The sequence below is a fragment of the Erigeron canadensis genome, chromosome 6 (genome assembly GCF_010389155.1).
Source record: "Erigeron canadensis isolate Cc75 chromosome 6, C_canadensis_v1, whole genome shotgun sequence".
NCBI classification, from domain to species: domain Eukaryota; kingdom Viridiplantae; phylum Streptophyta; class Magnoliopsida; order Asterales; family Asteraceae; genus Erigeron; species Erigeron canadensis.
In genome coordinates, this window is record NC_057766.1 from 26,941,660 (window position 1) to 26,968,248 (window position 26,589).

Sequence of the window (26,589 nt, forward strand, 5' to 3'; positions counted from 1 at the left end):
AATAAGTTGCATACAAAGAACCTATTCAAAATAAAAATTGATTTTACGCATACAGTGTGAAAAAACTATATAAAATCAAATTTGATTTTATGCATACAATTAGACAAAACAAATTTAGTCCATAGCAAGAAACCTACACAAAATCAAAATTGATTTTACGCATACGGTTTCAAAAACCTATACAGAATCAAATTTGATTTTGTGCACACATTGAGACAAAACAAATGAGTTCCATGCGCTCCGAAATGGGTATCTTTTTAAGGGTTTTAGAATGCATCCCTCCCCCTCCGAATCAAATTTGATTTTCCACATGCATCCCCTACTAAATCCCGCTCTAGGGTTTAGGGTTGGAAGGTCGAGGGTTAGCCGTTAAGTTAAACCTACAACTTCAAACCCTAAACTAAAGCGCGGGCCGAAGGCCCCCGTGATCACACCCCCCCCCTCGGATTAACTTTTAGCCCCCAAGTGGTTAGATTTCAGGGTTTTAGAATGCAACTTTTCTAAAATGTATGCATAAAATCAAAAATGATTTTGCATAGATTTTTAACATTATACATGTGAAATCAAATTTGATTAGCAATTAAGATTTAGTTTAGGGTTTGAAGTCTCAGGGTTAGCCTAAACCTACGACTTCAAACCCTAAACTAGAGCGCGGGGCCGAAGGCCCCTGTGATCACACTTCCCCTCGGAATAGCTTTTAGCCCCCAAGGGTTTAGATTTTAGGGTTTTAGAATGCAACTTTTCTAAAATGTATGCATAAAATCAAAAATGATTTTGCATTGATTTTTAACATTATACATGTGAAATCAAATTTGATTAGCAATTAAGCTTTAGTTTAGGGTTTGAAATCGTAGGGTTACGATTTCAAACCCTAAACTAAAGCGCGGGGCCGAAGGCCTCCATTATCACACTTCCCCTTCGGATTAGCTTTTAGCCCCCAAGGGTTTAGGGTTTTAGAATGAAACTTTTCTAAAATGTATGCATAAAATCAAAAATGATTTTCCATAGATTTTTAACATTATACATGTGAAATCAAATTTGATTAGCAATTAAGCTTTAGTTTAGGGTTTGAAGTCGTAGGGTTAGCCTAATTGCTAACCCCACGACTTCAAACCCTAAACTAAAGCACGGGGCCGAAGGCCCCTGTAACACCCCGATATTTAAGGTATTAGAAAAGTTTTATAGTTTTAACATTTAATTAAATTCCTAGTATTTTGTTTCTAGATAAAGGATTAATTTAGTTGGAACATTAGTGGATAACGGGTATTATACCCATAAAATTTAAAACAAAAACGTGGCCATAGGGTGGGGAGATGCCAGCCAACTCACTTGATAGAAATCTAATTTCTTCTTTCCTTATCCTTAACCTCTCTTAACCTCACTTTTTCTTATCCATCTCAAGTGAATTAAACAACTTTTGTAAATTAATCAATCAATCAAAGATTACTTCAAGTGAATAACAATAATAATCATCCATATATATAAAGAAGCAAAAATTTGAGAGTTAGGGCTTATATTTTGGGGTGATGGCCGAATTTAAGGAGAAGAAGAAGAAGAGAAATTGAAGATTTTATCTTGTTTAATTGTTCTTGGAGGTAAGTAATTCTTCCTAATTATCGAATTATAATCTAGGGTTTTTATTTATGAAAATAGGGTTCTTGAACATTATAATTTGGGGTTTTCTATTGTTTGAGGTTTTAAGTAAAACCCTAATAAATTTGATTGAGAATTTGATAAATTGATTGAGGTAAGTATGTTGGTAATAAGAAAACCCCATAGTTAGAACCTCATAGTTTTGGTGTTTGGCTAGTAGATGAAATATGAAGTTACCTTATGAGAATTTGATCTTTAAAGATTTTGGAATAGCCAAACACCATGATACTAGAGCATGGTGAAACTAGTTAGATGATTATGAAAGGATTGAGTTATTGAACTTATAAGATAAATGTGTTGAATTATTTATAGGTGGTGAAGAACATTTTATGGGATCAAATAACCATTTAGTGTCATCTACCAATACTCAAGGTGAGTGCATATGTATGTGTTTATAGTTATGATATGAAGGACATAGGTGAATGAATTCCTATGTCCTAATTGTATATTGTATTGAGTAAGACTAGTAGATGATGTACCTACTAGCAACTATTTGAATTTGTGTGTGTAAGACTAGTAGATGATGTACCTACTAGCAAACATTTGTGGTTGAGTAAGACTAGTAGTTGATGAGATACCTACTAGCAAACATTTGATATTGTGCAAGACTAGTAGACGGAATGATAACTACTAGCATGTATACTTGGCCAAGTAGAGAATCTTGATTTTGTATTGTGGTTGTAACTTGATGGTTATATGAATGTCTTAGTTTATTGTATGCATTTAGTTTTGCATAGCTTGATATTGATTATGTCCATATGCATTCACTAAGCTTTATTGCTTACGTTTTAGTTGTTTAACATTTTTAGGAGTTGGTAGTAGTAGCAAGAGCGAGAAACCGGTCGGGTAAAGCTAGAGTGGAAGGTTTTGAAGAATTGGAAGGTTGACATCTTGGGTAATTCTTGTAGACAATCCCTTGGTACATTTTGGCTCTTGATACATGTTGTTTTTGGTAAAACAAGTATATTATTATGTTTTGAAAGTCATGAGTTTTGTTAAATGATGTATGTAACTAAAAAGGGTTAAATCGTCCATTTGCCACTTTTGTTAACTACGGGCGAATGACCCGTTTGGTCGTTTTAATGTATATTTTAATGGTTAAGGTTTTGGATCTATCAATTATGTTGCAATATATGATTTTACTCATTTTGGTGTTTTGGTTTAAAGAAATTGAAGCATGGAAAGTGAAATATGGATTTTTGGCTAAAATGGAAACATGCAGGTCGGACCATAAATTTACGACCCATTGATTTACATGGGACCGTAAATTTACGGCCCTTGCAATTTTGAGTTGTTTTCAAACAGGGACGAAAAAAATCCAAGAGCAAATTACGGTGCAAATTTTACAGCTAGTTGTAATTTAAGCCGTAAATTTACGACCATGGACCATAAATTTACGGCCAAAACAAAAAAAAAAATCGTATTTTTCTTAAATTGAGTCGAGTCGTTTCAGCCCCCGTGATCACACTTCCCCATCGGATTAGCTTTTAGCCCCTAAGGGTTTAGAGTTTAGGGTTTTAGAATGAAAAATGTATGCATACATTCAAAAATGATTTTGCATAGATTTTTAACATTATACATGTGAAATCAAATTTGATTAGTAACTAAGTTTGAAGTCGTAGGGTTAGCCTACGGTTAACCTTACGACTTCAAACCCTAAACTCAAGCGCGGGGCCAAAGGCCCCCGTGATAAAGTTTTAGTTTAGGGTTTGAAGTTGTAAGGTTAGCCGGCTAGCCCTGGCTGCAGGCCCCCGTAATCACACTTACCCCTCGGATTAGCTTTTAGCCCCCAAGGGTTTAGATTTTAAGGTTTTAGAATGGAACTTTTCTAAAATATATGCATAAAATCAAGAATGATTTTGCATTGATTTTTAACATTATACATGTAAAATCAAATTTGATTAGCAATTAAGAACTCGTAGTTTACAAAATCGAGTTTGATTTTATGTATACATTTGGAAAAATAAATGAAGTCCAAATCAAGAAGCATTTACAAAATCACATTTAATTTTATGCATACATTTAGAAAAAGAAATAGAGTCCATATGGCACAACAAAAATCCCCAATCTCATATTTTGATATAAATTGGACAAATATACCCCTTATTTATCTACAAAATGGCACAGCAAAAATCTCATCCCTATTATTCTAGATTTTTTGACTCTATCTGCAATATCACTATTATTATTTCCAAACTTTTTCATTTTTTTGAATAGAGTTATGTTCTCTTCGAATCTCACTTTATTAATATTGTGTGCTATTAAAAATTTAAAATCCAATAGTGAGAGTGGTAGATTGTATTTATCAATGTTGAAAATGGTAGTGGTGCTGGTGGTGATGGGTGGAGGCTATCAATGGGTGTTGTGTGCTGACGATTTGTTGAATCAACGGTGGTGTAGGTGTTTTCCGGTGGTATTTTTCCGATGGGAAGTAGGTGACGACGGGAGGTGGTGAAAGGGGGGAGGCAAATCGGAAGCTGGCGGGGTAGGGCGAGTGAGTGCGGTCGACAAGATGGTGTGGGTGGAGTCCGCTAGGTAGCAAGTAGTTTTTCTGGTTGGTGATGTTCCCGGTAATGGTGTTAAACTTTTTTTTTTTTTTTTGGGGGGGGGGGGGGGGGGGGGGGGGAGGGGGAGGAGGGGGTTTGTTGAAACTTGCTTCATTCCTTTTGGAATCAAATCTGCACATAACTTACTGTGTTTTTTTTTTTGCAACAAATAAATCCAATTGGGGGTAGATCGTGGAAAAAATAAATTGTAGGCTTTAACTTCAAATAAAAAAAGGGTATAATTGTCATAATATAAATTGTAACTAATGAAATAAATGTAAATGGATATATTTGTATATTTGAATAATAAAATTGGGTATATTTGTAATATAAAATTTTGAGTGGGGAAATATGTAATTTTTGTGTTAGATTTGGATATATATGCAATTCTCCATATATATATATATATATATATACTCATCTATACTACTATATAAAAGTTATGCCCCCATGTTGAAAAGTTAATATTTTTTGGACATGCAAAATTACTATTTTACCCTTAATGAATTAACTTACACAACCATTCCATTATCTTCTAAATGATATCCACTTCTCTTCAAAATCAAATAATTTTAATCAAATACGTACACCACTTGATGCATCTGTTGTCCGTCACCATCCGTTGATGTCACCACATCACTTTCATTGTCATTACCGCCGCATTGCGCGGGTACCATGTTCGTACTACTATATAAAAATTATAAATGGGACATGTGAATTGACCAAAATACTCTTAATAATTTAAATCACCATCAACCCTTAATATTAAATTACACCATTAATCCATTATATTATAAAATATCTATATTAACCCCTTTTAAATCAAATATACTTTTACTTACACCAATAGATGTCGCCGGCTCACCGCCACTGTCATCGCTGACTCACTGGCTCATTGTGCGGGTACCATGCTCGAATATATATATATATATATATATTATATATATAGGTAAAGGTTCATGTGAGAACCATTTAAATTGGAAAAACCATGAGAACCACTATATTATAACTTGATGTTCATTTGTGATAGATATATGTGAACATATTCATTCACATATGAACAGATCAAATTATACTTGATATTATATATGTTCATAATTGAATAGTTCTCTATTTAACCCCTCTCTCTCTCTCTCTCTATATATATATATATATATATATTATTCAAGCTTCGATTAATCGCCTATTAAATAGGAACCCTACACTTCTAATATTGACACAGTGAACTTTCCAAATATATATGTTCTACACTGTAGCATGACCCTATTTTTGTGTTGAAATATGCAAGTATATATTATATCTGCTCTACATGCATACCTAATCAGATGTAACTTCTTAGAAGTAGTATATTCATGTAGTAAGATATTATGTAAGATCATATATACCTTGAAGTTTTAATATGTAAAAGTTTTAATATATACCTTGAACAGGTGTTGTCCATGATTTCCTTTTCTTAGACTATCTTGAATGAGGGTGCTCTTAGGCGCCCTTAGGTGCCCTTTTTATCGTTGAAGCTTGTCCAAAATTAAGGATTTTTTGAGGGATGCCCTTACCTAATGGTGTGCCCTTACTTGTCCTTACCTAATATATTTTTGTTTTTAGTTGGAGGTAAAGGGATATGTAAAGATATCTTAGGATTTTGTATGGTTGGAGATAAAATTTTAGGATTTGAAGGATTTATAACGATGTATAAGTATATGTAAGAATATATGTGGCAGTTCAAGGACCCTTAAGGGTGTCCTTAGCATTGGAGATAGCCTTATAAGAGCGATTGTAAATTAAGCATATATGCTTTGTGAGCATTTTTTAATGTGGTGATGCCTACTAGGCTCCTCATGGCACCAACGTTCATTACATACAATAAACACTCGAGTAGCTAATTACATAGTTCATTATATTCGAGGACACTTATCCCGATAATATATGACTGATCATAATGCAAATAAGTCACAGTAAATTACAAAAAGGTCGTTTAGACATAACAAAACTCAGGATTCAAATGCCATTAAGGTCGCTTTTTTGCTTCTGATAGTGATCCAGTTGTAGGATGCAACATGATATGATCCCGCAAGGGCACTAGTCTCGTTGATATTCTTTGAAATCATATGTTATTTCGGTTTTCTCAGACGGTTCAAATTGAGAACATCTTGTATTGACCAGTCTCTTGGCTCTCTACGATTTCACCAGTTCATTACAAGAATCCAAAGCTTTTTGGTGTTGCGCATTCAAGGAGAGACGATGCTTAATTGTCTCGATTGCGCCGTCACGTATATGATTTCTTATATTGGCTAAGAAAAATCTTTAAAGCATACGCAGAGTCATGTAGAATCTTGAACCTAGGTTTGTAATCTGAAAGTTCAGAAGAATCTGTAGATGTTTCTCTTAGACGACCATCTCTGCTATTCCTGGGGACCAGCCTAACTCCAAGCAAATTACAATAAAGTACATCAATGGAGAGCGAGCGGGTGTCGTGTGTATGATCCCACCAACACGTGTGTCTCAATGAACCAAATGAAATATACCCCACCCATGTACTAGTACTGCCCATACGCTCCTCCCAAACCACATCATTTTGTCCAGAATCCATTCCCTCATCACTAATTGGTTGTTCGATACTTATCGTGTTAGTGTGGAGGTTAAAATCATGTGAAAAAACAGCACACATTAAGAGTCCACAGAAGTCATCACGCCAGTTGTTTGGAAGTTGCAAGGTACGTTTACTTCCTTTACAAAGACGGGGTATAAACCCCTTTGGAATCTCATCACTTCGCACTGCAAGATGCATATAGTGATCTTCAATAGGATTTCCCTAATTAATCAAAAACAGGTTAACTAACTTATAATATTATCATAAATATTATTATAGATAGATCAAAATTGATTTATATTAAAAAAGTAATAAATCAGAAAGAGATGTACCTGAAGCATGGATTCTAGTAATCTGCTGCCATCGGTGATAGTAGCCCCATACGTAATTGAGACTATACATAACCTTTTACAATCTGTGTGACAATCTCCAACAGTTGCAAGTGATGTGCATTGGTCTGCTTCGAGAATAGCTAAACTTGATGGGAGCTTGGGCAATTCTACAAGCCTTTCGCAATCCGACAGGTCAAGGCATCTAAGCTGAGTAAGTTGTGTGAGGCTGAAATGTACCCGTGTAAAGTCATTACCTCTTAGAGCTAGCTCTTGTAACGTGGACAACTCACCAATATGTGATGGAATTTTTCCATCTTTCAAGTGGCAATAACTGATACCCAACTTTCTTAAGCTATGTGGAAAGTGATGGAACAATGACAAATTCATAGCACGCAACGTCATATTACTTAAACAAAAATAATGGCATGTGAACGAACGGAGATGTATGAAGGCATCCAAGTTGAATTTTATGCTCTTTAGGTGATAACAAGGACCCACGTACAATGTTTCAAGTTTGGAACAACGTTCTGCAATTGATGAGGGTAGAACTTCTATCCCAATATGATCCAACGACAACTTTACCAAGCTTTTCATGTTTGCTTGGATCTTCGGGAACTTGGAAATCTTATGACACTCGTCTATTTTAAGAGTCTTGAGTTTGTCCATTTGGACAATTGTTGGAAACATTTGAAGCCTGTCACACCTTGATACTTTTAAGTATTCAAGACTTGAATGATTTCCAAGTGATGGATGGATCTCTTCTAACCTTGGACAGCGTTCCAGAACAAATTTTTGAAGACAAGGAAGTCCCCTAAAGTCTGGAGTCCTGAGTAGGTTTTCCATCCTACTGAGTTGAAGCACTTTCAAATGAGGTAGATGCTACAAGTTAATATACAGATAAATTACACAGTTAATGAATATCATACAAATACAACAATGGCATAAATTAATTAATGCTTTACGTCTCTTAATTATAAATACATACTTGTAGTTTAAAAAATCCACGAAAGAAGCAGACTGTGCATAGGAAGAAAAGTGCAACAAGAAAACACATTACGAGATAGATTTCAATTCTGAACTGATATCATATTCCGTTAAATGAAGGAATTGAAGTTGGATTTTTCACCAGCCTCCAATTACAGATTTCAACTCCTTAACATGGAAGATATATTCACCATCCTTCTTCAATCGTCCTTCATTATTAAAAATTGACCTATGTAGTAGGGTGTCTATTATCGGGTTGAATTTCCAATTCTTCAGGTTGAGATATATTTGTCGAGAACAAAACCAAAAATCGAATTTGAATTCAATTTCTGTTCAAATGGAACAGGATAAGTTCAATGAGAAAGAAAATAACTGAATTTTCTTTTCTGTTGCTTCCAAAAGCCAAAGTACTAATATTTATAGAAAAACTAAATATGCAACTACTCGTAGAAACTAGTACACATAAATCATATTGCATAACTGACCCATGTTTTAATAAAATAACATTAGATAAAAGGTGCTAAATAAAATTAAAAAAATGTTAAATTCAGCCTTTAAGGTTACACTTAATTAACATGCATAAAAAAAATTGTTTCATATCAAAATTCCACTTAACTACAGCCTATAGGCTACGTTCAGCAAAACTCTTAAAATAAAAACTACTCCATTTGCTATGTAACGTAGTAAACATAAACGTGCATGGGAACATGTACGTGCAAGTATGTACCAAGTCATAGGGGTACAACATGAGAAACGTATCAGAAAGTGTGTGCGTCGGGGAAGGTTTGTTCTAACACTATTCTGGAAATTAAAATATCATCTAAACTCGTTTTTCAAAATCAGACATAGCCTTAACACTACATTCTCAAGTTTTTTTTAAAAGAAGGAAAAAGAAAGATTGGATAGGAGAAGAAAGGAAAAATGTTATATACAAAAAACACATTCTCAAGTTGAATGGAAAAGAAAACAAAAAAGAAAGTTTTTTAATATTTTCTAGTTGAGTAAAAAGAAAAAAAAAATAAAAGCCCCTAAAACAATAAAACCATATATCTACCCAGAACACTAATCTTCAAGCGATTATAAATGAAAAAAAGTCAACTTTTAAATTAGAAACCCAAATAATGATAGCACATCAACGATTCAACAAAAACTTGTCATGAGCAATCCTTTTGACACTGTCCTTTTGCATATTCAAGCAGCCATACATAGTTTAACACACATACACAATTGATGGTGACCAAATGACAGCAACATCAACGTTAAGCAGCAGTAATTTAGCAACAACAGCAGATTGTGGAGAGATACTGTGGTGGTTCTAATGTAGTCTTTTAATGTGTTATAAATCTTTCTTTCCAAATCATGCCATTTTTGGCTGAAAAGTTTTGAGATAAAAATTGCTTCACTTTTCCTTCCCTTCACTTTCTATTCCTTCAAAAGAAAAACTCAAGAATACCAAAATCAAAGTTTTCTTTCCTTTCCCTTTCTTATCCTTCAAAATAAAAACTCAAGAATGGAGTGTAAATATTCCAATTCCTTTGAAAGCGAAAATAGCCTAACTGGCTTCAACTACAAAATGATTTTGCAATATGCATCTAGCACAACAGTATATAATCAACCTTTGACTCAAACCCGCAAGTACCTTTTTGACATTAGTAATTAATTAATTATCCACACCACAAAGAATAGCTCCATATAACTCCCTTATTAAAATGCGCCAGTGCTTCAACTTCTTATACCTAAAAGTACCTTGAGTGGGCTCATGTGTTTTGGGAGAGTAAGTATAACTTGGAGTTATGCTTATTTGGTAACATAGTTTAACTGTTATATTACACCAATATTCAATGTAACAAGTTAGCAACTCTATATACACAGTTAAGATAAAGTTGTAGTCAATATTACAATGCTTTATGATCTAAACTTATACTAAAGTAACTCCCAATGCCGTCTTCCACGGGTTTTGGGTCCTAATACCGTCTTCAACGGTGTATGGGGGAGGTTGATATGTAGACAGCCTTACTCCTACCAAAGGTAGAGAGGCTGCTTCCAGGTTCTACCATAGGTAGAAAAGGACCTCCAGCCTTATTGGGCATGAGGATCGAACCCATGACCTCTGTTTCCAGAGGCATGAGCTCCAACCACTGATCCAACCCAGTTGGTTGATGATCTAAACTTATACTTTCTGTCTTAAATAATAGTTATCAAAAAGAAAAAAATACAATAATTATTTTGGGTATCAAAATGGCCTGGCCATCAAAATAACATCTTTTACTATTCTGACGATAGTTAGTGTTTTCCATGGATATAACTATTAGTTAACTTTAAATTAGGGGTATATCACTATCTATATATAGGAGTAAACAATAACTTTGAGATAAAACACAAAATAGTATAGAGCAATATGTTTGACAAATTAATTATAAACAAATTTTTATGAACTTAAGTAGCAAATTAGATGGTACAATTATATTTAAAACAAATATCTCTCTCTTCATTCTTTTTCTTCATTTCATTGATGATAATTGAGTTTGTAAAAATTTGTTTATAATAATTAGTTTGTCAACATAACATTGTTCAATAGTATAATGGACAATACATATGGGTATATGTTAAAAGGGATAGTTCATCTATTTTGATTAATTTACCATACTACTCGTATATAAATTTGATGAGATGTTGTACAAGCACTTGATGCTTGATTTTGGTAAATTAATTAAAAAGGATGATACTTGTCTCATATGTTAATGAGGGAACTATCAAATTACCTTGTAACCCATCCAAAGTTCTTTTTGCAAGCTGTATTCCAACTTTATAACGACCATCTTCACGGGCTGGAAACTTTCCGGGAATGGAGATGTGGGATAGTGTTTCCAATTAATATACCTTAACTCATTTGAAAGAAATGTAGGCGCTTTAATTTCGTCATACTTGTATTCCATTATATACACCTTAAGCCACCTCAGTTGTTTCAAGTTTGAAACAATCATACAAAAAGGAGATGTATGACCACGATGATCATCCCCACAATATCGTATCGCTTTAATTTTGTCATTTTGCTGTAACAATGGAGAAAACAATGTGCATGTTTAGTTAGAGTATATTTTGAAAACTTAGCACATGTTTGTATTACAGTGCACGTATAATTTAAAACGTTAACAGGCTTAGTACTTTACCATTATTGCTCCACGAGAACACATGTTACGAATTTCATTATGTTTCCAAACTCTACTATGTTTTTCAGGATTGTCAGGATCTTCACCTCTGACGATGAAGTGTCCCATTTCTTGAATCAGATCGTGCATATCAAACTTACCATCCCTATTAATGGTTATGAGAGCTTTTTCTCTCAAAATCTTTATACCTATACAAGGGTGATACCCACAAGCCTCAAGTATCTCCATTCCATCATGTTTGCTTTTCATACTCATCCCCCTAAAGAAACATGCAATGTCCAAAAATAAATCTTTCTCTAGAGTGTTGAGTCCATCATAGCTAATTTTGAGCTTCCTTACAATTTCCATTTCGGGAACGTCTTTCAATCTATCCAACGCGCTCATCCACTCCTTCTCGTCTTTGTCATATAGAAAAGAACCTAAAACTTTAACTGCTAATGGAAGCCCGGATGCATAGGAAACCACACGTAATGATAGCTTCTCGTAATCTTTTATTGGGTTACCTTCATTATATGCATGTATTTTAAATAGCAGACGAGCCTCGTCATCTGATAACAATCTCACAGGATAAACCTGGTTAACCTTGTGGACTCTTAGCAAATGCTCATCTCTAGTTGTGATTATTATTCGACTCCCACCTCCAAACCAATTATGTGATCCGGCTAACGCTTGTAATTGGTCAAGTTTATCAACATCATCAAGAAGTATTAACACTTTTCTATGACGTAACATAGTTTTTATCATGTTTTTTCCTTCTGTAATACTGTGTACTTCCACCTTTCTTTTAAAAATAGATGATAAAAGCTTGTCTTGCAATTGTTCTAAACCATTTTTGCTTGACTCCCCTCGAATATTCTCCACAATGCAGCTACCCTCAAACTGATGAGAAATTTCCATATAAACGGAAGTCGCAAGGGTAGTCTTGCCACCGCCACCAACCCCCCATATTCCAAGCATGCGTATTTCACCTGACGCCATTTCTAATTGTGCTTTCATTTCTTGTAACCGAGTCCTCATTCCAACAAGGCCATCATCAATGTCTAAAACAGAGGGAAACAATCTATCGAAAATTTTATCGGCAATCTCCTTTATGAATTTTGATTCATGCCTGCACATTGTATAACATGTCAGAGAGAGATTTTATGTGAAATCGGTTTTTTTTTTATTTGAAATCCAGAAGGTAGAAACAAGTGGATATGCGACGCATACTAAGAGTATGCTACGTATATATGGCCTGTGAGTCATTTTTGCTTTTGTATGTTGACTATATGATGATCTTAGGTTGTCTTACACATAGCAAGCACAATAATCGTTTATTTGTCGTCTGTGAAGCTTTTTGGACACACGAGGCATACAACAAAACTTATATTTTGATAATTAACCTCATTTTATGTTTGGTAAACCATCTCATGTGTATGTTGGGTATGTAATATACGCGGGAGATTATTTATAAATTCTAGATATGCACGTGTTAGATGAGTTGGTGTGTGATTGTTGATTGCGTATCTAGGCACGCTGATATACACTATATTTATTACATTTGTAAGGGGGGATTATTATTTTATTTATTTATTTTATTTTTTTTTGAGAGGGGGGGGGGGGGGGGGGGGGGGGGGACTCTTGGGTTTCATCTTAGGCACTCGTGTAATTTAGGTAAATAAGTAGATTAGTTTGTCGTTTGAAAAATAAATAAATTGTGTGCTATAAGTCCTGAGCACCACGAGAGGTAAAGTGTAAATGTGTTAAGCTTAACCCATAATGGCCACGTGAGATCATGCAGATGTAGTCATGATACCCTTATGCGAGCAAAACAATGAGATATAGAGTGATTCCAGGTGACTTGATTAACCACTCCGGGAGTTTAACAAATTGCTCATAGATTTGATTAAACCTAGCAATAAAGACGCCGATGGACCACCAAGAGATTTATACATCATGTCAGTGATAAAAATTTGCTTTTAGATTTGGGTTAAACCCATTTAGTATCTTTTTAAGGTAGACTTGTATTGTCATTGACTATTGTCTTTGTACCTTTTCTTTAATCATCGTTATGATGCTAGTAACATCATTTTAACTTGTTTAATGATTCCTTAGGAATAGGCTAAGTTGGAATTTAGTCTCTTCCGCAATTATTTGACGGAGTTTATTATTAAGTTGAAACTTTTTTGGAAATTCGTACTTTTTATAAATCTGGGTGACCGGGTTCTTAAATAATATAATAAAAATAACAATAATAATAATAACTATAACAATAATAATGATAGAACTTAATTGTCTATTGAAAACTTATATGGTTGTCTAAACACCATGAACATATACATAAAGGTCACATTGTAGACAACACCCAACCAACTTGGGTATTGCTACGTACTCACAACCCGGACTCGGTGTATACATTTTGTCACACCTCTCTAGAGCGGACTTCAAAGGTTTGGCACTGAAATAGTACAATGCCGGTAAACAGAATATTTTTTACTTTTATTCACTTTTAGTACCTTATATTTCTATGTATAAAAACATATAAAAGAAAATTACCCGTTAGCAATGTTTTTGGGTTCCCATCCAGAAATGTTGCTTGCATCAACAAGTGCTTTTCTCCATGATTCAATTTTGGTGATGTTCTTTGCCTTTTGCTTAGCAAATCCTTCTCCAAAATCCCCCTTTTGTTTCCTTACCTCAGAGGGGTCCACGTCGTAGAATATGGGCATAACGATCAGCCCGGTCTCCACATTGCATTTCATGATAAACTCAAGTTCATCCAAACACCAAGAAGAATCTGCATAGTTTTTGGAGAAAATAATGAGAGCTATACTTGATTGTTTGATAGCCTTTAAGAGGGATGGACCGATGGATACACCCCGGGGAAGTGTTTCGTCATCCTTATAAGTGTGGATTAGGCGTTGTTTGAGGGCGGAGTAGAGGTGATCTACAAAGGTCTTCCGGGTATCTTCTCCTCTAAAACTTAAAAATACATCATAAGAAGTGGGTGCAGAAGATTGAGAAGATAGCGAAGAAGATGCCATCGAAAGGTTTGGAAGCGGTAAATAAGAAGTGGATGCAGATTGAGAAATTGACGACGAAGATGCTATCGAAAGGTTTGGAATAGGTGAATAAGAAGTGGGTGCAGAAGATGGAGAAGATAGCGACGAAGATGCCATCGAAAAGTTTTGAAGCGGTGGATAAGAAGCGGGAGCAGATTGAGAAGATGACGACGAAGATGTCATCGAAAGGTTTAGAAGCGGTAAAGAAGAAGCGGATGCAGATTGAGAAATATTAATTGTCGACGAAGATGCTATCGAAAGGTTTGGAATCGGTGAATTAGACGCGGGTGCAGAAGAGTGAGAAGATAGCGACGAAGATGCCATTGAAAGGTTTGAAATCGGTAAACTCCTTTGCTTTTTTATCCGACTGACTGAAATACAATTTCCCATGGCAGTTACTTCTGCAAAATATAAAGTTTTAAGATTAAAATGGGTTTTGTTCAAGTATAAAGATCGAATATCCTTTTCAAAGGACTAAAACCATCAGATATTTCAACCTAGGAAAGTTTAAGGTATAGGTGTGTTTGGGGGAGGAAATGAAATAATTAAGTTGTTCTTGAGTTAATTATATAATACATCATAAAAAGAAGAATAAGAAGATGAAGATGTCATCAAAAGGTGAGAAATTTGTAAAGTAATTTGCTTTGATTATCTGAGTGAGTGAAATAATGCTAAACATGCGATGTATATATGCTTTTCAGCACATTGCATTGCATCTAATAATTGAGAGACAAGCAATTTTAATCTTCTTTATCCAAAAGCATTATAAAGAGTTAGGAGATTAAAAAATAAAAGGTAAAACGACAACATAATGAAGAATTATATTCTGTTTATGATTTTATAAGAATATATTGATATAGAAATCTGTGATTTATGCTTTCCATAACATTTCATCTGACAATTGAGAAACTTTCGGTGTAATTTTAACTTTTTATATAAAAGTATGTGTTTTGCTAGACAGAGCTTTTTAAGGTTGTAGTTAAAGGTGACTTTTAAGGTTGTACTTAAAAGGGTGATTTACATAATTGTACATTTTATATAAAAGTTTGGTTATCTCTCTACGTGTGCGCTCTCTCTTCTCCTTTAACGGTAACAAACTTTCAGATCCAATCTGAGTTTGGTTTCTGGAGGCTGAGATCGAGCTTTGAGATTGAGAGGTTGAGATCGAGATTATTCCCGGTTAAGTCTTCTACTCCGGTGGATCTAACCCTATTTTTTTCACCCCGGGCCGAAGGTCCCTTCCACCTCGGTGGATCTGGAAGCAATCTCTCTACCTTTGAGTAAGGGTAAGGACTGTCTACATCATACCTCCCCTCATACCCCGGCATAGGCTTAGGCTGGGATTGGATACCGTTGTTGTTGTACATTTTATCATAAAATTTAGATAAATTTTTAATATGAAAGATATATCATTTTTCAAAAAGTATATATTAAGTATTAACTATTAAGGCTAAGGTAGTGTTTAGTAAGGAACTATACCAACATTTTCAGTCAAACAGCAAATCAAATCATTTTGATCGAACAAATTACTATGTCAATTTATATACAAGTCTGATTATTATAACCTAATAATTTTTATATTTATCAATTAAACATGGTTTCCATTCAAATTTAAAATTCAAACTGAATTTACAAGAAATTACAACTGTAAATCGGAAAGGATATTACCGAGTTTGAAAGGTAGATAATCAAATACAAAAGCGTAGCAATTCTGAGATTGTAATAACGGTATCTCTTCTTGAAAAGCTTCGAACTCCGCAACAACGGAGGAACACAGCTGTCATGGTACAAAAGCACTTCTGAAGCAAAAACACAGCCAAAATATAGTTCGAATTTCACTCCAAAAACACTAACAAACAAGCCTAGTCTCTATTCCATGGCTCTTATAATTACAATACTAATCAACACTTACCAATCATCCTCCAACCTGCCAAAAGAAATCATTAAAGCATACGCCGAGTCATGTAGAATCTTGAAGTTAGTTTTATAATCTGAAAGTTCAGAAGAATCTGTTGATGTTACTCTTAGACCATCTCTGCTATCCCTGGGAACGAGCCTAACTGCAAGCCCACTACAAAAACTTATATCTACCTTCATCAATGGAGAGCGAACGGGTGTTGTGTGTATGATCCCACCAAGAAGTGTGTCTCAATGAACCAAATGAAATATACCCCACCCATGTACTAATATCTCCCATACCCTCGTCCCAAACCACATCATTTTTGTTGAGAATCCATATCCTCACTCATCATTGGTTGTTTCATACTTATCTTTACAGCTTCGTTGAGGTCACTAGTGAAAACAGCACACATTAAGAATCCACAAAAGTCATCAAACCAGATATTTGGAAGTTGCAATGTACATTTACTTTTATAACAAAGACGGGGTATAAACCCCTTTGGAATCTCAAGGCCTTGCAGTAGAAGAAGCATAGAGTGATCTCCAATGGCATTTCCCTAATTAATCAAAAACAGTTTTACTAATTTATAATATTAATATATTATCATAAATATTGTGTATAGATATAGAGCTTAATCAATTGATTAATATTAAAAAGTAAAAAATCAGAAAGAGATCTACCTGAAGCCTGGATTCTAGTAATGCGCCGCCATCAATCACAATACCCCCGCACATAAGTGAGACTCGACATAACCATTTACGCTCTTTGTGACAATCGCCAACAGTTGTAAGTTGTAACTGATAGTAATTTGCAATGTTTGCTCCGAATAGCTAAAATTGATAGGAGCTTAGGCACTTCTGCAAGCCTTTCGCAATGCGTCAAGTTTTAGGAGTTTAAGCTACATTTGTTATGAGAGGCTGAAATCTATCGGTGTAAATTTATTCTTGCCTAGATCAAGTCTTGTAAGATGGATAACTAACCAATATCTGAATAATTTCCATCTTTGCAATCAAGAAGAGATACAACTTTTACATTACGTGGAAAGTGATGGAACCTCAACATATAACAATGACGACATGTGAAGCCACTTAAATGCGTGAGTTTATCGACCCCACTAGCTAACAGAAATCGTTAAAGCAACTGTTGAGTCATGTAGAATCTTGAAGTTAGGTTTATAATCTGAAAGTTCAGAAGAATCTGTAAATGTTTCTCTTAGACCATCTTTGCCATTCCTGGAAATGAGCCTAACTCCAAGCCCACTACAAAATTTATATTCATCTTCATCAATGGAGAATGAGAGGGCGTTGTATGTATGATCCCACCAAGAAGTATTTCTCAATGAACCAAATGATATATACCCCACCCATGTACTAGTATCTTCAATACCCTCCTCCCAAACCACATCATTTTGCGGAGAATCCAAACCCTCACTCATTGGTTGTTTCATACTTATCTCTACAGGCGTGTGGAGGTATCCATGTGTGAAAACAGCACACATTAAGAATCCACAGAAGTCATTACACCAGTTGTTTGGAAGTTGCAATGTACATCTAGTTCCATGACAAAGACGGGGTGTAAACCCCTTTGGAATCTCAAGGCCTTGCAATTGAAGAATAGAGTTATCTTCAATAGGATTTCCCTAATTAATCAAAAACAGTTTTACTAACTTATAATATTATCACAAAAATCGTCTATAGATATAGAAATCAACCAATTGATTGATATAATAAATGAAAAAAATTAGAAAGAGATCTACCCGAAGCACGGAGTCTAGAAATCTGCCGCCATCAATCACAATACTCCCGTACATAAGTGAGACTCGACATAACCTTTTACAATCTTTGTGACAGTCTCCAATAGTTGTAACTGATTTGCAATAGTTTGCTTGGAGAACAGCCAAATTTGATGGAAGCTGGGGCAATTCTACAAGCCTTTCGCAAAGCATCAAGTTGAGAAGTTTAAGCTGAGTAAGTTGAGAGAGGCTGAAATCTATCCGAGTAAATTTATTCCTGCTTAGATCTAGCTCTTGCAAGATGGATAATTTACCAATATCTGATGGAATTTCTCCGTCTCTGAAATCAAAATCACTGAGATCCAACTTTCTTAAGCAACGTGGAAAGTGATGGAACATCAGCGTACTAATTCTATAATAATGACGACATTTTAACTCACTTAAATGTTTTAAGACATCCAAGTTGAATTCTATGCTCTTAAGTTGAAAACAATCATCCACGTTCAATGAAATAAGGTTGGTACAACGTTCTCCAATTGATGAGGGTAGAACTTTTATCCCAATCCGCACCAAAGACAACTTTACCAAGCTTCGCATGTTTGCTTGGATTTTCGGGAACTCAGAAATCACATCGCAATCTTTTATTTCAAGAGTCTTGAGTTTTTCCATTCGGCCAATTGTTGGAAATGTTCGAAGCCTGTTACACCATGATACTTGTATGTATTCAAGACTTGTATGGTTTCCAAGTGATGGGTTGATCTCTTCTAACTTGAAACAGTCATCCAGAATAAACTTTTGAAGACAAGGAAGTTCCCTGAAGTCTGGTGTGCTGAGTAGGTTTTTCATTGCACAGAGTTCAAGCACTTTCAAATGAGGTAGATGCTACAAGTTCATACAGAGACAAATTAATGCATTACATCTCCTATACATAATTGTGGTTTAAAATCCACAAAAGAAGCAGATCGAGCATAGGAAGCAAAAGTGCACCAAGACGAGACGCATTAAGATCCCAAACCATTGTTTACTTTTTTGGTTTTTTCTACTATTATATTGGCCCATGTTTTTAAGTTGCTTGCTGGTTGTTTTAAAGTACCTTATACTTTGTCTAGGAGAGAGAGAGAGCCTGTGCATTGCAGAAGGTTTGTTTAGGACCTCATAATTTCTTAGAAACTCAAGAACTAATACTGACCCTTGTGCGCACGCGCCACATTCGATTAGCGGTAGCTAATATACACACAAACATATATATATAATATAAATTTTTGTTCATCACCTTTTTCATTTACCAAAATATGGACATCTACCTCTCTGTATTGGCGATCAGACGCACAAAAACAAACACAATCATACGTGATAATTTATTATTTTAATATTTTTTTAATAGGCTTTCTTATTCAGGGATTTTTATCTAAATGAATGTGTATCAATCGGATTAATAGCGCTAATGTATGCTAGAACCAACTTAGGGACGTTTAAACTGTATTTGTGTTTTTCAAAAAATTCGGCGAGCATTGGAATTTTAGCTTAGTATTTTATCTAGTTTTGTCACATGTTTCATACATGCTTTGTTGCTGAATATGATCTGCTATAGTTTAAATGGGATTAGGCTGCATGAAATTGATCGAAATTTGTCGTTTTTGTTCCTAATAAGCGTTTGGATAGGTTAGGGCTATTAGGTTATGAAACATAATTCAAGCATGTTGTGTTTTGTTGAATTATAAATTAGGATGGTAAATTGTTTGCTATTATGTGATAAATTTGTGCATTTGGCTTATTTTAATCAAGACAGAGTACTGAACAATTGGGTTCACCCAATGCGATTCGTGCCCTAATAGGACTGAATACGATGCATTTAAGCAATCTATGCGACGCCTTATTGATTTTTGAATGCTACGCATTTGTGTCTCAATGCGATGCTTTTAGGTGGTGTTTATGTCGTAAACGACGCATTGGGTATACCTATGCTGGGCATTGATGTGTTTTTACCATGAATGCGACACATTTTGAATCTCAATGCGCCGCATTCATATACCTTAGAATGCATTACAGTAGGCCTGCAGCTTTCTGTTACTGGTTATCAGCTCATATGTAACATGTTCATTCATCTATTTTGCAGAAAATTCCAATTGTTAGTTCTCTAGCAGCTGATCAGCATCCTGAGCCCTTCGATAAATGATGATGTGGGCCCATCTCAGCACACAATCAGATGTCAGAGGGTGAAGAAGATAACACTTCTGCCGCCAGAATAATGATGAGGGCAGAAAGGTGTAAATGCCCGTCAGGGGCAGGTGAGTCTGATGAGAAGAGAATAGAGCTGAAGAATTGGTAGGCAAAGTATCATAGCAAGGCGGGTTTGTGCACCTAGAATCATGGAGTGGCCGATTTTGACACAGTTGGGTATCTTGGATCGAGTTGATAGTATCTTGAGAGAATAGATTACTACTAAATCCGGTCATTATGAGACGATGGCATGGCCCTATCTCCATGCGGCATGGAGATAGGCCTTGAGTATTAGTCAGAAGATCTATAGGTAGATGTGCTTGGAGCTTAACTGCAGACTACAAGTTGATGCCGACTAGGCAGGTTTTGGGAGGTGGTACATTTTCTGTTAGGCGGTGTGTAACACCATTGCACACTGCCCAATTTAGAGCGCACACTGGTTTTTTATGTATGATGAGGTGCCGAGAGTTGAGACTAGGTTTCTCTGAGTATGTGGTCTTCTATTATAACTATTACTTTAGGAGGTAAGGTGTAAGTAGTGATTGCCATAATGCCATCTATGAATACTCAGCAATGAACGAAAACCCAGTAAACCTCAATAGACTAAAGCCTTCCTAAATACATACTAAACCTTAGCATTCCCCTACTTCGAATACTAGATCACCTTGGGTTCGAAACTTCCATCCAAATTTAGGTCCTTATTCCCAAAAGTCCCTCTAGTGGGCCCATATGTTTTGCCGGTCTGGATACCACTTGCGATGTTGTGCTTAATTGGTAACATAGTTTAGTTGCATTACACCAATGTTCAATGTAACAAATTAGCGGTTCTATTTATACATTTAAATCGAAGTTACTGTCAAAATGAGTCAATCCTTTATGATCCAAAATTAAACTCCCTCTGTCCTAAAATAATTGTCACAAGAAAAGAAAACATCCATAAAGAGTACAATTATTTTAAGTTATCATAATGACATCTTTTACCCTTTGACTGTAAATAATGTTTTCCTTCAATATTGTAACTATAAATTAACTTTAGGGATAATTTACAAAATTAATTAACTATGATATCCATATCTAGTAGGGATGGGAATTCTCTCAGGTTCTTTCAACTAGACAAGTCAAGTTGGAGGAATTAAAATCAAAGGTGATTCAAAGATCAAGTTTGAATTTTGACCCTTGATTTTAATCCAACGGGTGAGGATCCATCTAGTAGTGAACAATAAATCAGACAACACAAATGGTATTGTAGACAATAAATACGGGAACGAGGGAATATATGTTAATGAAGTGAACTATTAACTTACCTTGTCACCCAACCAAAGTTCTTTTTGCAAGCTGCCATACAATCGTATAACAACCAACTTCACTGGTTGAAAACTGTCCGGGAATCGACTTGAAGGATAGTTACTCCAATAAATATACTTTAACTCATTTGAAAGAAAACTAGGCCCGCCATCATAATTATCATCTATTATATTCACTGAAAGCCACCTTAGTTGTTTCATTTTTGAAACAATCATACACAAGCGTGATGATTGAACACGGTCATGATCATAATATTTTATCACTTCAATTTTGTCATTTTCCTGTAACAATGGAGAAAACAATGTGCACCATTAGTTAGAGTATATCTTTAATTTTACATGTGTGTATTATTCAGCACACATTATAATACATAGTTTTAAAAGCTACTAAGCTGAGTACTTTACCATTATTGCACCACGAGAACACATGTTACTGATTTCTTCATGTTTCCAAACTCTGCTATGTTTTTCAGGATTGCCAGGATTATCACCTCTCACAATGAAGTGTCCCATTTCTTGAATTAGGTCATGCATATCAAACCTTCCGTTCCTATTAATGGTTACGAGAGCTTTTTCTCTCAAAATTTTTACACCTATACAAGGGTGATATCCACAAGCTTCAAGTATCTCCATTCCACCACGTGTGCTACAACCCCTTAAGAAACATGCAATGTCCAAGAATAACTCTTTCTCTACAGTGTTAAGTCCATCATAACTAATTTTGAGCTTCTCCACAATTTCCATCTCGGGGATGTCTTTCAATCTATCTAACTCGCTCATCCATTCCTTCTCGTCTTTGTCATATAGAAAAGAACCTAAAACTTTAAGTGCTAATGGAAGCCCAGAAGCATAGGAAACCACACGTAATGAAAGCTTCTTATAATCTTTTACTGGGTTATTTTCATTATATGCGTGTTTTTTTCAAGGCCGACTAGCCTCGTCATCTGATAATAATCTTACAGGACAAACCTGGTTAACCTTGTGGGCTCTTAGCAAATGCTCATCTCTAGTTGTGATTATTATTAGACTTCCACCTCCAAACCAATTATGAGATCCGGCTAAAGCTTGCAATTGGTCAAGTTTATCAACATCATCAAGAAGTATTAACACTTTTCTATGACATAACATAGTTTTTATCTTGTTTTTTCCTTCTGTAATACTGGGTACTTCCACCTTTTTATTTAAAATAGATGATAAAATGTCTTCTTGCAATTTTTTAAAACCATATCTGCTTGACTCCTCTCGAATATTCTCCACAATGCAGCTACCCTCAAACTGATGAGAGATTTCCATATAAACGGATGTTGCAAGAGCAGTCTTGCCACCACCACCAACTCCCCATATTCCAACCATGTGTACATCACCTGACCCGATTTCTAATTGTGCTTTCATTTCTTGCATTCGAGTCCTCATTCCAACAAGGCCATCATCAATATTTGAAATAGAGGGAAACAATCTATCGAAAATTGCATCGGTGATTTCTTCTATGACTTTTGATTCTTGCCTGCACATTGGATGTACATGTGCATTATTAGCATTTACTCGCGTTCACAAAGTACTAATATTAAACTTCATAAATTATTATTTAATGGTATATAAATTATTACTAATATCAATATATATATATATATTATATTGGGAAGTGCGGTTGTCCCCCATCTAAGCTTAGATGGGGAACCCCTCACATTTAATATTTTAATATATATATAAACCATCTTCTGGTTTCAGGAGAGCTTTTAGGCTAATATTTATGATGATATATCATTGTCCTTTCAGATTTTTTAACAAAATAAGCCAATGATTTGGGCCCCATGTTTCTAATGATTGTAATATTAAGACGTGAGGGGTTCCCTATCTAAGTTTCAATGGGGGACAACTCCATGTTCACTTTCCCCATATATGTTACCCTCGTAATCGTATTAATCATCTTGTATAACAACCAACTAGTATAACAATGTAAATGGCAGTAACTAGTAAAACTACTCAAAAGGAATTCATTTGTTTGATCAACAGAAGATTGGAATTCATTTGTTAAACTTAAGCAATCTACGATTTTGGCTCCAGTCCCGAGTTTACCTAACTTAGCTTCAGACTTTGTGATTGAAACTGGTGCCTCCGATAAGGGTATTGGAGATGTGTTGCAGCAAGATTGACATTTTATAGCTTATTTGAGCAAGGCATTGGCTATAAAACATTATTCATTTTCCCCCTAGGAAAAGGAGTTATTAGCCGTGATCCATACTTTAGAAAAATGGTAGGGTATTTGTTAGGTAAGCATTTTAAGATCAAAACTGACCATTTTAGTCTTAAATACCTAATGGAACAGAGAGTTACATACCCCTTTATTATCAAGTGACTGCCAATATTATTGGGTTTGAAAATGAAATATCTTACGAAAGGGTAGTTGATGCATTATCTAGAGTCGAACCGAGTGGGGAATTGTGCACTATTTCCAGTATCTCTTTTAATTCAGTGGTACAAATTGAAGCTAGCTGGACAAAGGATCAGTTACAGAAGTTGATAAGAGATTTAATAGTTAATCTTGCAAAGTCTCCATAAATACTTGGCTACAAGGTTAGCTGAGAAGAAGTGGCAAGTTGGTATATGAGACCGATCCTAATATTAGACTCCAACCTTTAGGGAGGGCATTCTGGTGCTGACGCTACAGTGAATCGATTGACAAGCTTTGTTCAATTGGAAGGGTCTCAAGAAAGATATACGGGAGTAGATTAGAACTTGTGATGTATGCCAACACAGTAAGCCAGATTTGGCAGCATATCCAGGTTTGCTCCAACCTCTTCCCATACCCAACAGAATATGAGAAGACATCTCTATGGATTCCATTGGTGGCTATGTCACATCCATAAACTGCTGCAAGTGTAGCTTGGCTCTTTTTAGATCACATCTATCAATTGCATGGATTGCCAAAATCCATTGTCAGACACACAGACTAGGTCTTCGTGAGTAGTTTTTGGAAGGAGCCATTCAAGCTTTTATCTTAAGAAGGTCAATTTGGTTACTATCCACAAACGAATGGCCACTAGATCTTTAGAATGCTTCTTAAGATGTATGACGAGTGGAAAACCAATAGCCAGGTTGGATTAAATGGTTAACTTTTGCTCAATATTGGTTTGGTGTAATACCAGTTTTCATATTTCTATTAAATCTACCCCTTATGAAGTGATATATGGTCAGCCATCTGCCACTCATGTATCCTACATTGTTGGAGATTCTAAGGTGGATGCAGTTCTGCACCTGGATAATTCACCAATTGTGATGTAAATGGCTTCATTACTGCCATTCCTATGACTATTCTCGACAGAAAATTGGGTAACTTGCGCAATCGAGAAGCTGTGTATTTGTTGACTTAATGGTCAAATAGAACTCCGGAGGATGCTACTTGGGAATTATACGACTTTCCTGCTAATCCTTTTGAGGACAAGAATGTCTTGGGGGGTGAATTGATACAAGTCTGGAGGTTACATGTGAAGAGCACGTGACATTTAAAAACAAGTCACTAGCTGGGTTTCACTAGTTAGTGTGTTAAAACAGGGATCAGCTCATAGTTGTTATTCACTCAATTCCTTGTAACGGAATTGCCCTCTTTCTCTCTATATTTTAAACCCTAATTCAATTGTTGTTTATACTTCAGTTTTATCCCAATTCAATAAGAACTTTGGGTATTTGACCTAATTCTTTCAATTCATGTTGGATTCTCGGAATTAAACCATATCATTTTACTTGATGATAATGATAGTGATGAAAATAGTGTACAGGAAAATTTTAATATGAATTTGACCATTAAAATAAATAAATAAATTACCCGTTAGCAACGTTTTTGGGTTCCCATCCAGAAAGGTTACTTGCATCAACAAGTGCTTTTCTCCATGATTCAATCTTGGTGATGTTGTTTGCCTTTTGTTTAGCAAATCCTTTCCCAAATTTCCCCTTTTGTTTTCTTACTTGAGAGGGGTCCACGTCATAGAAGACGGGCATAACGATTAGACCAGACTCATCTTTGCATTTCATGATATATTCGAGTTCATCCAAACACCAACAAGAATTTGCATAGTTTTTGGAGAATATTATGAGAGCTATACGTGATTGTTTAATAGCCTTTAAGAGGGATGGACCGATGGATACACCCCGAGGAAGTGTTTCGTCATCTTTATAAGTGTGGATGAGCCGTTGTACGAGGGCGGAGTAAAGATGATCTACAAAGGTTTTGCGGGTATCTTTTCCTCTAAAACTTAGAAATACATCATAAGAAGCGGGTGCAGAAGAAGACTGAGAAGACGATGATGAAAAAGAAGAACAGGGAGAGGATGACGAGGAAGATGTCATGGAATCGGTAAAATACTTTGATTTTTTAGTTTTTAATATGGAGTTTGAGATTGATACACCTAGTACCCAACCATAACCCCCAATTATTAATACACAACATAATACCCGCATCTTATGGCGGAATTTTATTTTAGGAATGACAATTTGTTATAAAGATATATACGGTAATTCAGCGTTGTAGTATACGGGGGACCATTTTGAGAACCATATATATAATGAAAGGGGTTTTTTGGAAGAAAAAAAAAAGTATGCTTAATTTTTTAAGACATACCATAAATAAAACTTCAAAATGCTTTATAAGAGAATATTTAGACAGTTTTATCCTTATTAAACATAAAGAGATTAATATGAGGTTTTACCATATATAGAAAAGAACTTTCAGCCATGATGGGTAGAAAGACAAAAGCTCCAATCACTGATCCAATCCAGTTGGTTTTTATCACGTTACTATACTATTATAGTATCACTTGCAGCGGTAGTTACGACGACAACATTATGATAGTGAGGATGACTGTTGATGGGGAGACAACGTCGAGTGATGTAGATAATTGATATAAAAGTAATTAATGTACAGGGTTAATAGACATATTTTAAAAAGATAAAGGACTCATAGTGTAATTTAATTATTGATATTAAGGGGATAAAGTATGTAAAATATTTGGATAATGATAATCAACCTAATTTGTATGCCTAAAATCAACCTAATCATAAGATGATGGCAAGTGAAAAAATCAAGGGCAAGACTAAGAAAGATAATTAGTAAAATCCATATGTCA

The 26,589-nt window shown here is 35.2% G+C and overlaps 1 protein-coding gene and 1 pseudogene across 1 annotated transcript; both read right to left on the minus strand.

Moving 5' to 3' along the window:
- Positions 1-6,462: 6,462 nt before the first annotated feature.
- LOC122604591 (disease resistance protein Roq1-like) lies at positions 6,463-16,410 on the minus strand. The gene is made up of 8 exons (XM_043777472.1): positions 16,226-16,410; positions 15,982-16,090; positions 13,808-14,787; positions 11,273-12,380; positions 10,865-11,155; positions 7,621-7,997; positions 7,119-7,470; positions 6,463-7,008 (listed from the first exon to the last, which is right to left on the minus strand). The coding sequence occupies exons 1-8, from the start codon at positions 16,408-16,410 to the stop codon at positions 6,463-6,465; spliced, it is 3,948 nt and encodes a 1,315-aa protein (XP_043633407.1).
- A 119-nt stretch (positions 16,411-16,529) lies between these two features.
- On the minus strand, positions 16,530-25,813 carry LOC122604592 (annotated as a pseudogene).
- Positions 25,814-26,589: the final 776 nt, after the last annotated feature.

Bases quoted from the DNA above. Each gene is read 5' to 3' on its own strand.
- LOC122604591 (XM_043777472.1), bottom strand. From the start codon at position 16,410: ATGAAGGTAGATATAAGTTTTTGTAGTGGGCTTGCAGTTAGGCTCGTT. The intron at 14,788-15,981 runs GTAATATCCTTT...TGATGGTTTTAG, and splicing joins TTATCTACCTTTCAAACTCG to TCCTTTGAAAAGGATATTCG. The intron at 7,471-7,620 runs GTACGTGGGTCC...CTTTCCACATAG, and splicing joins TGTTCCAAACTTGAAACATT to CTTAAGAAAGTTGGGTATCA.